Raw genomic sequence first — 15,328 nt, 5'->3', positions numbered from 1 at the left:
TAATTAGTAGATTTTTCAAAATGTTAAGAATTTTTTAATTTTTTTTTAAAAATTAAGTAATAACTAATAATAAATTTTTTATATAAAAAAAACTATTAACTACTCCATTAAAACTTAGTGCTTATTTGATTTAATTGTTAAATGCAATTCATAATTGATATTAACTGATAGTTGTTATGATAACTTAGCTGTTGATGATCTGCAAGTAGTTTGAGAAGGATATATTTATATAATTTATTTTACTATTAAAGTAAATAATTTAATATCTCAATTAATTTATTTTATTATTTGAATAAATATATAATGTTTATTTATTAAATTATATTTATTTTATAATACAAATAAATAAAAATTAAATTGTAATAATAAAAAGATAAGAATGACATAAAAAATACATATAATATAGAGATATACAGGTTTTTCTTTTGAAGTTTGAAACAGCAGCATTGATCTAATCTTATAACTTTTCTAAATGCGGTAGTTTCTGATTAATAAGTTTACCAAACAAGTATGAAACAGCTATTGGGCACAAAACCTCCAACGGCTCCTTCGGACCTCTAATCCAAATGGCCCTTCACATAAATCTTCTACTAAAGTATTTATTACTTAGACTATATTCAGTACATTGAAAAATAAAGTGAAAATAGAGGAAAAAAATTACAACTTCATCATTCTATTTATTGAGGATTTTCTAGTCCATTTTCACCTTTTTATCCAAATTACTTCGGAAATTTCAATTGAAGCTTCGTTTAACCCAAAATAAAATATTTTGGCCTAAATTTCTTTAGTTTTTTATTGAGTCAAAAATCAAGAAACCCAATTTCCTGATTTGCTTACTTGTAGGTCAAATTAAACTTAAATTAGATTTCAAAGCTAATTTGGACAAAAATTTAAAATTGACTAAATTGAATTTTATCAATAAAGTACAATGGTGAGATTGAATATTAATCTTAAAATTCTTTTTACAGTATGAATATATGATACAAAAAAAACCGTCTATTTTCCTTTTTTTTTTTTTCAAAAAAAAAAAAAAATAGAGATCTATATCAGTTTTCCACAAGTGAATCAGCCCACCTTTTCTATTCATCACATGGGACAACTTTTCAACACAAAGAATTTAACCCCAAAATGTACGACAGAGAATTGTTGGGTAAAAGAAAAAGGGGACAAAGGGAGTTGGAGACACCTACCAGCTTCTCACCAAGACTTGTAGATGAATGTTAGCACACCTATATTTCTTATGGACGCATTCGCATAGGCTTGCTTGTTACTGTCATGTTTGGTACATTTAATATTTAAAAGAAAATTTCATTATATCATATTATGTTACGGCATACAAAACACAACATAAAATGTTCTAAACGTCACATGTTAGAGAAGAAAAATGTCGTGATGTCTAATATTAGATCAGGCTGCTACGTAGGCTAAAGAGTTGGGCATAACACCAATGGGTAGATTATCCTGAATGAGAACTTCTGTACACCTATCATAAAATTTCCACTAAATACTAGACAACCTAAGCCATGTAATCAATCAAAGTCTATTTACAATCAAACCTGCTGTAGAATCCTATAGATTGATTCACTGTGGGAAGAAATATTAACCCAAAGTGAAAATCGGATAAAAACTATATATAGTCCACCATTCATTGCTAAACTTGGTGATTCTTCATTTTAATAATTGATTTTCTTCTTCTGTGTTATGACCATTGCTATATTCTGCTGGTGGTGGCATTTCAGTAAACTAATCTGTGCAGCAGCGTACTTAGCAACAATAAGGTTATACACCACTGAGCATTCAAACTGCTAGCTGAATAAATAGAGTGGGAACCTATTAAATGCACTGTTCCGGTCTGTTCATCCTGCACCTTGATGCTTGAAGAGCCTGAAAACAACACAAAAATGTAGGCGCAGATAAATGAGACCAGAACAATCATCAAATCCAAAAGAAACTACTTCTAGACTATTGATGATCATTTCACAAGCCACATTCAGTCTAAATCAACCAAGACGGGTGATGGAAGAAAACATAATTTTTGAACCATTGACAATAAAGATTACAGACAGCAGTTAATTAGTAAAAATTTCACATCAAATACCAATTTAATGAAAGAACACTAGTTGATCTCTATATTCATACCATGCACCAAAAATAAAAAATAAAATGAAAAGAAACAGCACAAAATTTAAGAACTATTAGTTAAAACAAGCATAGCTCCTATTATAACAATAGATTTTGTAAGTGCCTGTAATTTTTTTTTTTTTGTCAAAAAAAGAAAAATAAAACATATTACCATGATATAAACATTCAACATTTTCTGATTCAGTAGATGCAAATATTTTCAAACATTATTGAAATCAAGATGATATAACTCAGGCATGCCACAACAGTTTCAATTTATAATAATAATAAAAAAAATCGATGGAATCTAATTTCTAAATTTATTGTCTCGATATAAAAAGGATTAAATTGAACCCAACGTTCTTCTATGAATTAAATGTTAAAATGATGAATTTCGTTTTAAGTTATGATTTCTTTTGGTCCTCATTTCTCCAAAAAATATATATATATATACTTTAATATTAGGGAAGGGGGTAATATTGGTGAGAGCATTATCAAGTTAAAATCTTAAATTATATTCACAGGTTTAAAATTTTTAACATACTAGAATTGGACTGCTAACTTATAAGTTAACGTCTTCTAAAATCAATGCCTACTATTCTTCTAAACATATCTAATTATATATATAACCACAAGGTTTAACGAATATTATACTTTGCAACTTGAAAATAATTCTTTATTTGTTAAAATATAGGGCTTGGGGCAAAAAGAATGTGGAATTCTGTCAATTGCAAATGAATTTTATCATTCCCCTAAAAACATCCATTATAAATGAATTCATTTATAATGGATTGATTGGATCAATCTATTAAATCCAATCAATCCAACCCAATCCAAATCAATAAACTTGGTTAAATGACAATGTTGAATTGGTTTGGATAATTTATCCAATTTCTATAATTATTTGTTGGTTAACCAAAAAATAACCATTTTACACCCAATTATAGATTCTAGTTCTAATTTTATATTCTCTTCTTTAGTTTTGTATTGGTTTGGACGTAATAATGATTAGATTCTTTTATATTTCAATTATTATTAGGAATACCATATCTCAAATTTATTATTTTTATTTTTTAATTTCATGAAAAATTAAAATTAGCTATATTTTTACACATGCAATATATTTGGCAGACAAATTATTTTATCTTTCTGCAATTATTTTAGATGCAATAACTTTTTTAATTTCTGTAAAATTAAAATTAGTCATATTTCTAGAAAAAAAAAAGATTAAAAAGAGTACAAAAATGATTTTAATGTATTTTAATTTATGTAAAATTAAAATTAATCACATTTTTAAAAGAGTTAAAATAATACGCATAAATTATTTTAAGTTTTTTACTTTGTGCAAAATTAAAATTATCCACATTTTTGGAAAAAAAAAGTTAAAATAATGTGCAGAAATTATTATTTTTTAATTTATGCAAAATTAAAATCAGTCCTTTACCACTTCATCTTCTGTTAGATCTACCTCTTGTGTCAATGGGTTCTGGAATTGCAAATCCCTCGTCATCCATATCTTTGTCATCATATCTTTATTTGCCTAGACTCTCTTTTAATTTACTTTTTATCAGTTAACTTACTCGAGCCTTAAATTATTGTCTCAGCTTATCCTCGTCTGACGACGAAGCAAATTACTAGTCTTAGGCATGATGTCTTTATGTCTTGATCATCAACCTTCAGCTACTAGAATTAATAAACAAGCATCACCTCCTTTTGAGCTAGGACGTTCTGATGTTTGGTGTCTATATTCTATTTTCTCCAAACCTACATTTACGTATTTTGTCATTTTTGTTAATGATTATTCTCATGTTACTTGGTTGTATTTGATGAAGAATTGTTCAGAGTTGTTTTGTCTTTTGTGCCTTTTGTTTTGAAATTAAAACTCAAATGTCTCTATGCGTATCTTGCAAGGTGATAATACAAAAAAATATTTTCCAAAAAACTTCCTATGTCACATAATGGAATTCTTCATCAATCATTTTGTGCTGATACACCATCCCAAAATGGGGTTGCTAAGAGAAAAAATCGGCGTCTTCTTGAAGTTGCTAGAGCCCTTCTCTTTTAAATGAAAGTTTCAAAATAATTCTAGGCAGGTGCAGTTTCTACAGCCTATTTTTTGGTTAATTGTGTGCCTTCATTTGCCCTAAATGGCGATATCCCATACAATACTTTGTTTCCTTCTAAGTTTTTATTTCCCATTGAACCCCGTATCTTTGATTTTACATATTTTGTTCATGATATTTGCTCACAGGTCTCCAAATTGAATCCTAAATCACTCAAGTGTCTTTCTTGGATACTCGGCTTTAGAGAGGGTATCATTGCTTCTTTCCAAAACTTAATCATTATCTCGTGCCTATCATCTTCTTTGATTCTACTCCTTTCTTTCCTCTATTATCTGTTTGTGAGACCCAGGAGGAGGAAGATAATCTCTTAGCTTACACCATCATCGTTTGCCTGGCCTTCATAATTCCTTTGCTTTTCCTCTCGCTATACCAAGTTGTCCCCCATTGTTCATGTTTACTCTAGGTGAAGAGGACAATTGATTATAAGAGACAAAAGTTGATAGGAGGTCAACAACAGATACTGTGTGTTTATGGCAGGTTACATGGTCTCATCTCATAGAGAAGTAAGAAACAAAATATGATCTCGTTTCAATGTTGAATCAAAATATCAAGCTATGGCACAAATTATATGTGAAGTTTTGTAAGTACGTCAATTGTTAGAAGAAGTTGGTTTCAAGAATTCGATGCCTGCTAATTGTGGTGTGATAATCAAGTAGCTATCTACATTGCTTCTAATCCAATATTTCATAAGCGGATCAAGGATTTCGAGATTAACTATCATTTTTATTCGTGAAAAGATACAATAAAAGATAATCTCAATAGGGCATGTCAAGACTAAAGAACAATTAAGAGGTATCTCACTAAAACTCTAAATTGGAACTCAAGTTGATTACATATGTGGCAAGTGGATCTACTCAAGAACCTACTAGATGCTCATTCTGGTGATAATTGAGGTTAGTTACTATACATTGTTTAAAAATTGTAAACTTTATATTTATTTGATATATTTATACTTATTATTAAGTTATATAACTTAGTTTTGATTGCATTTTTAAATATTTGTTAATTTCATGAACCTTGCAAATATTTCAAAAAATATTTGCATAACGACGAGTCATTACCGTTAAGTTATGACCGTTATAGACCTTTTCCATTACCCGCGGCCATGACTTCAATTTGAAAATGATTTCAAATGCTCAATAATTCATGTTGGAAACATGAATGGCAAATTTTGAATTTTTTAAAAAAGTATTTTGTTTAATCAATATCGAAATAAAGAAGTTTTATTTCTTAAAACCAATCATGCAACTAAATCATGGCTTTCAAGAAAATGTAGCATTATTTACAATCTAGTATTGAGACTTTTATTAGTTTTGCTTTTAACTTTCAATCATTTAATTTATAATTGAACTAAACTTAAATTTAAAATTTTGAAATTTTAAAAATAATTTACTATTTCAAGATAATTATCTTTGATGTATCAATGATATAATTTCAACAAACTTCTAATAAGGAGGTTAATATTTAACCCTTAATTTTAGCTTATATGAATTTTTAGTACATTTGATTCTAGAATAGCTGAAATAACTTTCTAAAAATCTAAATTATTCCAAATAATCTAATTCAACAACAAGATATCATACATTTTGATTTTGGAATTTAACAAATAAAAATTTATAATTTATAAACGATACAAAAGAAGGAGAAAGAATAGAGAAAAGACTTAGTAACCTGAAAACTTCGAATAAGAGTAATGAATGATTTTTCTAAAAAATAAATAAGTTGAATGATTTTATTAAAATAAAATTAAAATTGACTGACCACAATTAAATTATTCAAAAGGATTCACACCTTTATCTTAATGTAACATGAAGATATGCTCCAAAATACTAAAATAAATACCATAAGTTACCCAATCATTCATATTGTAAGATTAGTATATAATGCATCAAAAAGAAAAAAAAAAAAAAGGTGTACAGATGCACAAATAATGACGTTCAAAAGTAGAGGAAAAATAACTTTAGACTCACAATTGTACTCGGTCCATCCAATAGCTTGATGTTCAAGATCATATAAAACTAGCTTATTGGAAAGTACTAAATCTGCACAGAAAAATATACTTGAGATTAAGACTAAAAGAATTTCACACATCAAAAAATACTTGGATTAGTGCTTAACAAAATTACATACATTATACAGTTTTTGCTAACCAAAATTATAACAATTCATTAATTCTTGTATACATTATACAGTTTTTGCTAACCAAAATTATAACAATTCATTAATTCTTGTCAGGAAAAATGGTAATTAGCAAAATAATCATATGTTAACATGGTAAATCCAATTATCAAATCCATATGCCTTTTATTTTTGGCATTCTCTTTTGTTTTGTGCGATTTTCAGGTATGAAATTAGTTGAAAAAAAGAACTGTAAGCCTAAGTATGAAATATAATTCTCAAAATGAATACATTTTAGGTCAAACAAGAGCACCAACAATCTAAAACCCAAATGAACAACACAGGACTTTTGCGTAATTTTAATATATAATATATTGCATAAGTATAAAATTACCACATCTATATGAGCATACACTGATATATACAACTTTTGCTTGTTTAAGCTATACATAAAGTATATTGGTGGGAAAATCTAGTAAGAAAAAAAAAACTTATTGCTAAATTTTACCCTTATTAGCTTTTTGGCCAAATTCAAAATTTAAGCGCAATTTAGTCCAAAAATAAAGTAAATCAACAAAATGAGCTCTCTGGGGTGGTAAAACAAAATAAAAAATTCAAGAAAATATCCAAAACTCAAGAAATTAGGTTTCTCAACATTAGATTTAAATCAAGAATTTAACCAAAATTCAAGAGATTAAGCTCTTTTTATTTTTTTTTTTGGCTAAATTACGATTAAATTGAAACTTCTTAGCTAATTTGGACAAAAAGTCAAAAATGGGCTACATTGAACATTGTTAATAAGTTCAAGGTGAAATTCATATGTAAGATGAAAACCTAACTACTATATACATAACTCATTTATTAATTCATGGAGATCTAAGGTATGATTTCCTTCAGTTTTTCAATTTTCTTTTTTCATTCAAAGGAGTTTGAATACCAATTTGTTTAGGGGTTGCACTGTTTATTTTCTAGGGAAAGATACTCATTAGCCCCAAACTTTCGCTCAAGTCTCAAATGAGCTCATAATATGTTTTTGGGTATAAAATTAGATCAATCAAGCTCCCATCTTTTAAATTTTTCAAATAAATCTAAATTTTATTAGCACTGATTTGACGTTATTAATATTTTAATGAAGTAAGAGTTGCTAGAAAAAAATTTAAAATAAATTATAAAAAATAAATTTTGAAATCAAAATAAAACTCACATAATCAACCAACAAAAAAAAGAAAAGCAATTCTTCATAATTTAGTAATATGGAACATCTACAGTATTGCAATAGACGGATTTATGAAATAATATTTAGAAGAAATACACCAAAAAAATAATTGAATGCACTAAAAGATTGTTTTCTTAGCTAGGTGATGATGCTTTGGTAGATCAAGGTCAGGCCAAATTGGCCCTAGCATGATTTCTTCTCTTCCACCAAACTGCTCAATCAGTCTATTAAGTTTGTTACTGGTCAACTTTTCTATGTCTCTTACCTACTCTATTTCTCCAATTCACCACTATACCACTACTTTCTCAGAATCCTCCACATTGTTCACTAGTTTCCACTGATTCAACACCTTGCATATGGATTCTAAGCCAATGTAAGCCAAGTAGGCACCTTGTACTCAATATAGCAATAATTGTTCCTTTTCTGAAGGTTTTGTCAATTACTCTGGAATCAATCACAAAACATGGCTCATTGACCCACTGTTATGATAAGGAGAACGATGGATGTCGCAAATGAATAAGGGACTTTGGGGCTGAAATTGTAATAAAAGAGGAGTATAGAAGTTAGTAGGGAATTAGTTAGATAGTGGTAGGAATAGTTATTTCTTTACCATGATACATATAAATAGGGTAGCTTGTATCAAGGAAGATTCATTCAAGAATCAAATATAAGAAATATCTCTTCTCTATTTTCTCTCTAAACCTCCTCCCCTTTCTGTTTCTTTTCTCAATCCAATCTATTCTTCTCCTTTCCTCTCCCTATTTCTCTGTTTCAAATGGCATTGCAGGCTTGATATGTAACAATTGGTATCAGCTTTGTCGAGGATGGGCTTTGCTTCCAAATAAATTTCTGGGAGCTGCAATCAGGCGCAGATCAGTAGCAGTCCTCCAAGTTATGGGTTTCTCCTGCTGTCTTTCTTCTTCTATTCTGCCTTCTTTCCTCTAATTCTTCTTTCTTCCTCCTCAAATTTCTTTCTCTCTCTTTCTTCTTGACAGAATCTTTCTTCTTCTTCCCCTGAGAATTCTTCTCCTTCTTTCTCTATTCCTTCCTTCTTTGTTTTCCAGAATTTTCTACCTTTCTTAAACAGAAATTTCTTCCATCTCTTTCCTACTGTTATTTCTCTGTTTCTTCTTCTTCTTAGCAGAACCCTGTTTCTGCTCTTCTTCCTTTCTTCTGGTAATCCGCTTCCTCCTTTCCTAATTTCTTCTTTCCGAAGGACACTGAAGTTAGGGTTACTTTCTTCAATTTTGGAAACCCCTCTTTCGTCCTCCACTTCCTGCTTTCTTTCTTGAAATTCTTCTCTATTCTTGATCTTCTTGAATCTTTTTCCTTCTTCTGTTCTTTCTTGCTCTTGAGACTATTTATCCTCTAGTTTCCTCCTTCAATTTCTTTGCTTTTTGTGAAAATACCAACAGCAGAAATGGAATTAGACGAGATTCTTCTGGGTATGCTTGAAATTTTAGAAAGATTGGGAAAAGAAAATGGAAAATTTTGAGAAGTCGATTCAAGTGAAAACAGAACTCCAGGGGTCTGAATCCGAATTGAATGTCCATATCCAAGACCAAGAATCTGAGAATCCTTGGAATAATGGCTAGGAAATGGGATTGCAAGGAGAAATAAGGCAATTTGGTGTTAAGGGTGAAACTCAGTTGTTTGATGATGGGAAAAAAGGAAGAGTTCGATTGGTGATAGAGAAGAAGAAGATGATAATATTGTTGGTGATGGAGAAGAGGAAGATGGTGATATTGTTGGTGATCGAGAGGCGGAAGATGTTGACATTATTGGTGATGGAGAGGAGAATGTTAACACTGAGATTATGCAGGAGGCAAATTCTGTTGATGAGCAGGAGTTTTTTGTTGATATGTCCAATATAAGTGATGTCTATCAGGAGGAAAATGATGAAGATGGTGATGATGGGCAACTAGGGTCTGAAATGAGGACAATATTAGTTGGATCTGAAGTTTTTGCACTACTCATTCCCAAAGTTTAATGTTTTGCTACTCATTCCCAAACTCTTGGAAATGTTCTTGAAAAAAAGAAAGATGAAGGCGTTTCAAACGATGAAGCCTCCAGCAAAGTGCATGGTGAAGGGTTTACAACGAGGGCAAGGAACATGATTGCTCTAGGGTTACTACTGATTTAGTTGCACACCACAAAGTCCATAAAATTGGGACTTTTTGGAGCGATGGAGGTGAGGCGGGCTTACCAATTCAAGAGAGTAAAATTGATGGCTTAGAACAAAAATTGGGGGCTAGTAAGTTTCTTGTTATTGATGGGGAAATGAAAGACTTCAACAACATAGTGCAACCTTCAAATCCAGGAGCCCAAGGTATTATTCTTAATCTTGGCTATATTGAAATTTTAGCAAAAGCGCTGGTGGTGCCATTAAAAAAATTTGGATTTGTACAAGTTAATAGGGAATGGGATGCTTCCATTGTTGAGATTCATGAGAAGGTTTCTCATGAAGAAAAAGCTAAAGCAATTGAAGAAACAGGGAATGTTGCAAGTAAGTGGCAATATTTTGAAGACCATGACGTTGAGTTCTATTATTGTGAATTCCTAATCTCCATGATGGATAAATGGGAGATATTAAGAAGGAAGAAGCATAAAGTAATCTTGACAGGAGTTGCATGTAATTCTGAAAGAAGATATGTTTGGAAGTTGGAAATGGCAAAGAAAGAAAGGCAAATATGAAGAAAGGAAGGCCAGTTTCAGTATAGTAGTTTTGAACATTGAATTTCATTACAGTTCCTAATAGTAATGTGTGCTGAACGTAATGATTTCAAGAAGTGGGGAATGTTATGACAAGGAGAATGATGATGTTGCAAATAAATAAGGGACTTTGGGGCTGAAATTGTAATAAAAGAAGAGTATAGAAGTTAGTAGGGAATTAGTTAGATAGTGGCAGGAATAGTTATTTCTTTACAGGAATACATATTGTATCAAGGAAGATTCATTTAAGAATCAAATATAAAAAATCTCTCCATCTCTATTTTCTCTCTAAACCTCCTCCCCTTTCTGTTTCTTTTCTCAATCTAATCTATTCCTCTCCTTTCCTCTCCCTATTTCTCTGTTTCAAATGGCACTGCAGGCTGGATATGTAACAACCCCCATCTCCACCTTCAAGCGAGAATTTAGGGGAATCATAATAGTATCAAAAGTAAAGGCATCAGCACAAGTTTAACTAAATAGGAAGGAGCTGCTTGGTTACCTAAGGCAAGACGAAAACGAAAGAGTTAACCTTGGCTGAAAATTTCTTAATCCATTGCATTTTTCTTCAAATCTCGACCAAATATTCTACGTGATATTGAAAAATTTTGAAAAAATAGATTAAAAGAATGTTGCCTAGAGCAAGATTACAGGATGATTTGTCTGATTTGATTAGCTTAATTTCTATAAATTACTGTGATTGAGTAGTTAGTGTAGTTTCCTAATTTAGGCTACAAGCATGTATAAATACCTTGTATTTCCTCACTATAACACACAACCAAATAAGAATTATCTAAATTCTAACATCCTTCATGGTATTAAAGTCGGTACTCTTGTTGTGGAGGTGAGTGTTCTCTATCCCACCACTAGGTGTCTTTATTATTCTCTTTTCTAGTTTTTCCTTCTTTACACATTTCCAGCAAACTCAAAATTAAGCCCTAGAATCAAGCTATCTAACAAGGACAAAAATATACAACATATTTACATTTGATTTCCATTAAACTTATTATAATAATTAAATATTATTATTTAAAATTTTAATTAAAATAAAATAATATTCACAAAGTAAAATTTAGCTAAATATATTTTAGAAATTATTTATAAAATACACGAAGCATTAATTATAAAAAGTATTATTATTAATAATTTTTTAATATTTATTTAACAATATAACGGTTTATTTGAACTTAAACCCTTAAGCCTTTGTCTCCAATAGCCCATATTCTTCCATTGTAAATTTTCCTCTCTCAAAGTTATTGCTATTATTTAAACCTTTATGAAAAGGGGGAGGTTCAGGGGAATAAAGTAAATATTTTGTACGTATAAAAGAGGACTACACGTATAATATGAAATACCTATACTATATTAGTCTTATGTACCAATTAATAAATGGTGAATTAATCTAAGATATTATTTTCCTTTTGTTTTGCGCTGGTGTGTGTTTGCTGACACTAGAATCACTGTACAAGAATCTCATTAATTTTAAGAAGTTAGAGGATTGTTTCCGTTGGGTCTTTTCTAGGATTCAAGACATCAAAAGTAATCATGCATTCTTTTCAAAAGAATCCCCTGTTAAAAGGTTTACTGATTAGCAGATATCATTCTCTATTAAAACTGTAGTAATATTTTCTAGTTGTCCATCAATTTCTTGAATTATATCCAGGAGTGTAATCTCAAAAATGATATTGAGTTTCAGCGTCATTCAACACATGACTCCTTGTGTTATACTTCTTTTGTTTTCTTTTCCCCTGAACTGTTATAAATTTCTCCACTCAAGCCATTATTAAGATATACTAAGAGTGATTATACACTAACGTACAAGCATGACTAAAAAACCAGCAACTTGAAACTTTGTCAATAAACGTGCATGTGCATGAGTAAAGTACCATTGTTCATGCATTACTCTAATGTTATACTTAAACCATTTTATTGTATAATAACATGCAGCAAAAACTCTCTTGGTGGAAGACATAAGTTGTCATGACTCGAGTAATCACAAAAAGAATAGAGTATTAACGTATTCCTCAATAAGGTTTGATATGAGGCTATTTCAACGCAAATAGTAGCGGATAACTATGGAAAATAATTTTGGTTGACGATAAAGTTTGAACTATTATATTTATATTAGTAACTAAAGTAATATTTTATATCCTACAATTTTACATCATCTTTGCTACTTATTTAGAACACCAAAATGCAATTTGGTGTTCAATGATGTGATGAAAAGTTCAAAATCTTCCTTTTTAATAAAGAGAACTCACACTATTATTAATGGTTTAGCTAAAAAAGAATTCTACCAGCCACACAAATGTGCATGAGAATAAAGAATTGTCGCACAATTTAGAATTGTAAATGCAAGTGATATTAACAATGCCTTAATAGTTTTGCTATTTCAAGTCATTTATGATATAGTCATTTTTATTGATTTATTGTACAGTATTTTTTTTTCATCCAAAATGATGAAAGAGAGATAGGAAGAGAAGAAAATCTAAAACTAAGGGCTTGTTCACTTGAAGAAAACTGAGTTAGCTTTCAAGAAAAGTTTTCTAAGAGACCTGAATAGCATAGTTTTGTGTTCACATGTGTTGATTTTCTAAATGGAGAACATAAGAATTAGTTTTCTAATTTTTTAAATTTTAGCTAACATTTGGAAAATAGCTCTAAGTTGTTTCCAATGTTTTTATTTATAATAAAAGTTCTGTTTTCTAACTATTTTCCAAATTAATAACAATGACTTATCTATAACAAGAATTATACATTTTCATAACTAAAATTAAATAATTATTTTAAAAACAGTTATTTACAATTATAAAAATTAATTATATTATTACAAAATAAATGAATAATACAAAGTAAAAAGTTTCAATAGTAAGATGCTTAAATGTTTAAATATATTTTAATGATTTATTTTTGAAGTATGAAAGTTATGAAATTTTTTATTATTTGGAATTAGGAAACAATATTTTATTATTGACAAGTGAACACATTATCCATATTTTCCAGAAAAAATGAAAACTAAACATTTCTTAGAAAATAGAAACGCACAACAGAAAAGAGAAAATTGTTTTATATATGTAAACACTAAGCTTCTTCATATCATATGTAAACCCAGAATAATGTAATAAGATACTAGCAAATGGAATTTTGATCCGTGTTTAAGCATACGTACGTACATCATAATATGCATGTAAATAAACTACACTGTTGATTTTAACCCCTATGGTATTGACTATGGCAGTCACAGCCCTAAGTAACGAGAAACAGGTCTGCCACGGCTATAATGTAATAATAACATCCCATGCCATGCAAAATTTTACAAAAAATTGCAAAACTCACGAAATTAATAAAGATTTAAAGGTATAATTAAATCTAAGATATACAACTTAATAATAAGCTTAAATATTGAACAACGACATCAAATCATCATTCTTAGGAATCAAATTATCTTGACTTTGATTTAAAATTAGATTTTAAAAATACTTACTATTTAATTTATGGAAATTAATTTTAAGAATTGTAGAAAGATAATATTTGTTGTTATTTCATAATAGAGACTACAACCTATTTATACATGAGAGACGGTATCTAAACAGGAAGGAAAATCAAGTCTATGATTATACAATCCCTAAGATTAAGCAACTGATCCATCTATCAATATTTACTTCCTATATTAACATATATACTTTCTATAACTTATGACGCTCCCCCTCAAGTTGGATCATAAATATTAATCATGCCCAACTTGTTACATATATAATCAACTTGAGTACCATTTAGAGCTTTAGTGAAAATATCTCCTAATTGTTCTCCAGTTCGGATATGTCCTGTTGATATTATCTTTTGTTGGACCTTTTCACGAACAAAATGACAATCAATCTCGATGTGTTTAGTCCTCTCGTGAAATACTGAATTGGAGGCAATGTGGATAGCTGCTTGATTATCACACCACAACTTAGCAGGCACCGAATTTGTGAACCCAACTTCTTCCAACGGTTGACGTACCCACAAGATTTCACAAACGGCTTGTGCCATGGCTTGATATTCAGATTCAACACTAGAACGGGAGACCACATTTTGCTTCTTACTTTTCCATGAGACCAAGTTACCTCCCACAAAAACACAATACCCAGTAGTTGACCTCCTATCAACTTTCGAGTCTGCCCAATCAGCATCAGAAAAGCATTCAATATTTGAGGGGTCATTTGGGTACTACAAGGCTTAGCACCCAATTTTCCTGTTTCTGCCAACAAATCAAGAACATATTTTCTTTGAGATAAGAAGATGCCTTTCTTACACCGCATAACTTCGATTCCCAAGAAATATTTCAAGGAACCCAAATCCTTTGTATGAAACTGTGTTTTAAGAAATTCTTTTAGGGATGTGATGCCAGCAATGTCACTTCCTGTAATAACGATATCATCCACATATATTACAAGCAGAATTACTCCACTATCAGAATTTCTATAAAACACTGAGTGATCACACTTACTCATCTTCATTCCAAATTGTTGGACCACCTCACTAAACCTGCCAAACCATGCTCGAGGACCCTGTTTCAAGCCATAAAGGGATTTTCGAAGTCTACAAACCTTACTTGACTCCCCCTGAGCAACAAAACCAGGTGGTTGCTCAATGTAAACCTCCTCCTGAAGATCGCCATGAAGAAAAACATTTTTAATATCCAGTTGATGCAAAGGCCAATCATGAGTAGCCGCCAAGGAAATAAACAATCGGACAGATGCAAGTTTGGCAACTGGGGAGAATGTATCAGAATAATCAACTCCATGAGTTTGTGCATAACCTTTGGCCACTAAACGGGCCTTTAGGCGAGCAATAGATCCATCAGGATTTACTTTCACTGCAAACACCCATTTGCACCCAATAGCCCGCTTTCCTGGGAGCAAGGACATCAACTCCCAAGTACCATTAGTGTCAAGGGCCATCATTTCCTCTTCCATTGCAGCACGCCAACCAGGATGCGACAAAGCCTCAATAACAGTTTTGGGAATTGAAATAAAATCTAAAGCAGTGACAAAACAAC

General features: G+C 30.5%; 1 protein-coding gene across 3 annotated transcripts in view; it reads right to left on the bottom strand.

The window, feature by feature from the left end:
* Nucleotides 1–1,375: 1,375 nt before the first annotated feature.
* LOC110616229 (aspartic proteinase 36) overlaps nt 1,376–15,328 on the bottom strand; it is a 34,934-nt gene continuing 20,981 nt past the window's right edge. For all 3 annotated transcript variants that reach the window (XM_021758583.2, XM_021758582.2, XM_021758581.2), the window contains 2 exons: nt 6,215–6,286; nt 1,376–1,884 (listed from right to left, as the gene is read on the bottom strand). In XM_021758583.2, the coding sequence (XP_021614275.1) occupies nt 1,736–1,884; nt 6,215–6,286 (221 nt within the window). In that variant the 3' untranslated portion in view covers nt 1,376–1,735. The remainder of the gene's footprint in view (nt 1,885–6,214; nt 6,287–15,328) is intronic.

The sequence above is a fragment of the Manihot esculenta genome, chromosome 5, assembly GCF_001659605.2.
Source record: "Manihot esculenta cultivar AM560-2 chromosome 5, M.esculenta_v8, whole genome shotgun sequence".
Taxonomy (NCBI): domain Eukaryota; kingdom Viridiplantae; phylum Streptophyta; class Magnoliopsida; order Malpighiales; family Euphorbiaceae; genus Manihot; species Manihot esculenta.
The sequence above is the reverse complement of the archived record's forward strand: the minus strand, read 5'-3'. Positions and strand labels throughout refer to the sequence as shown.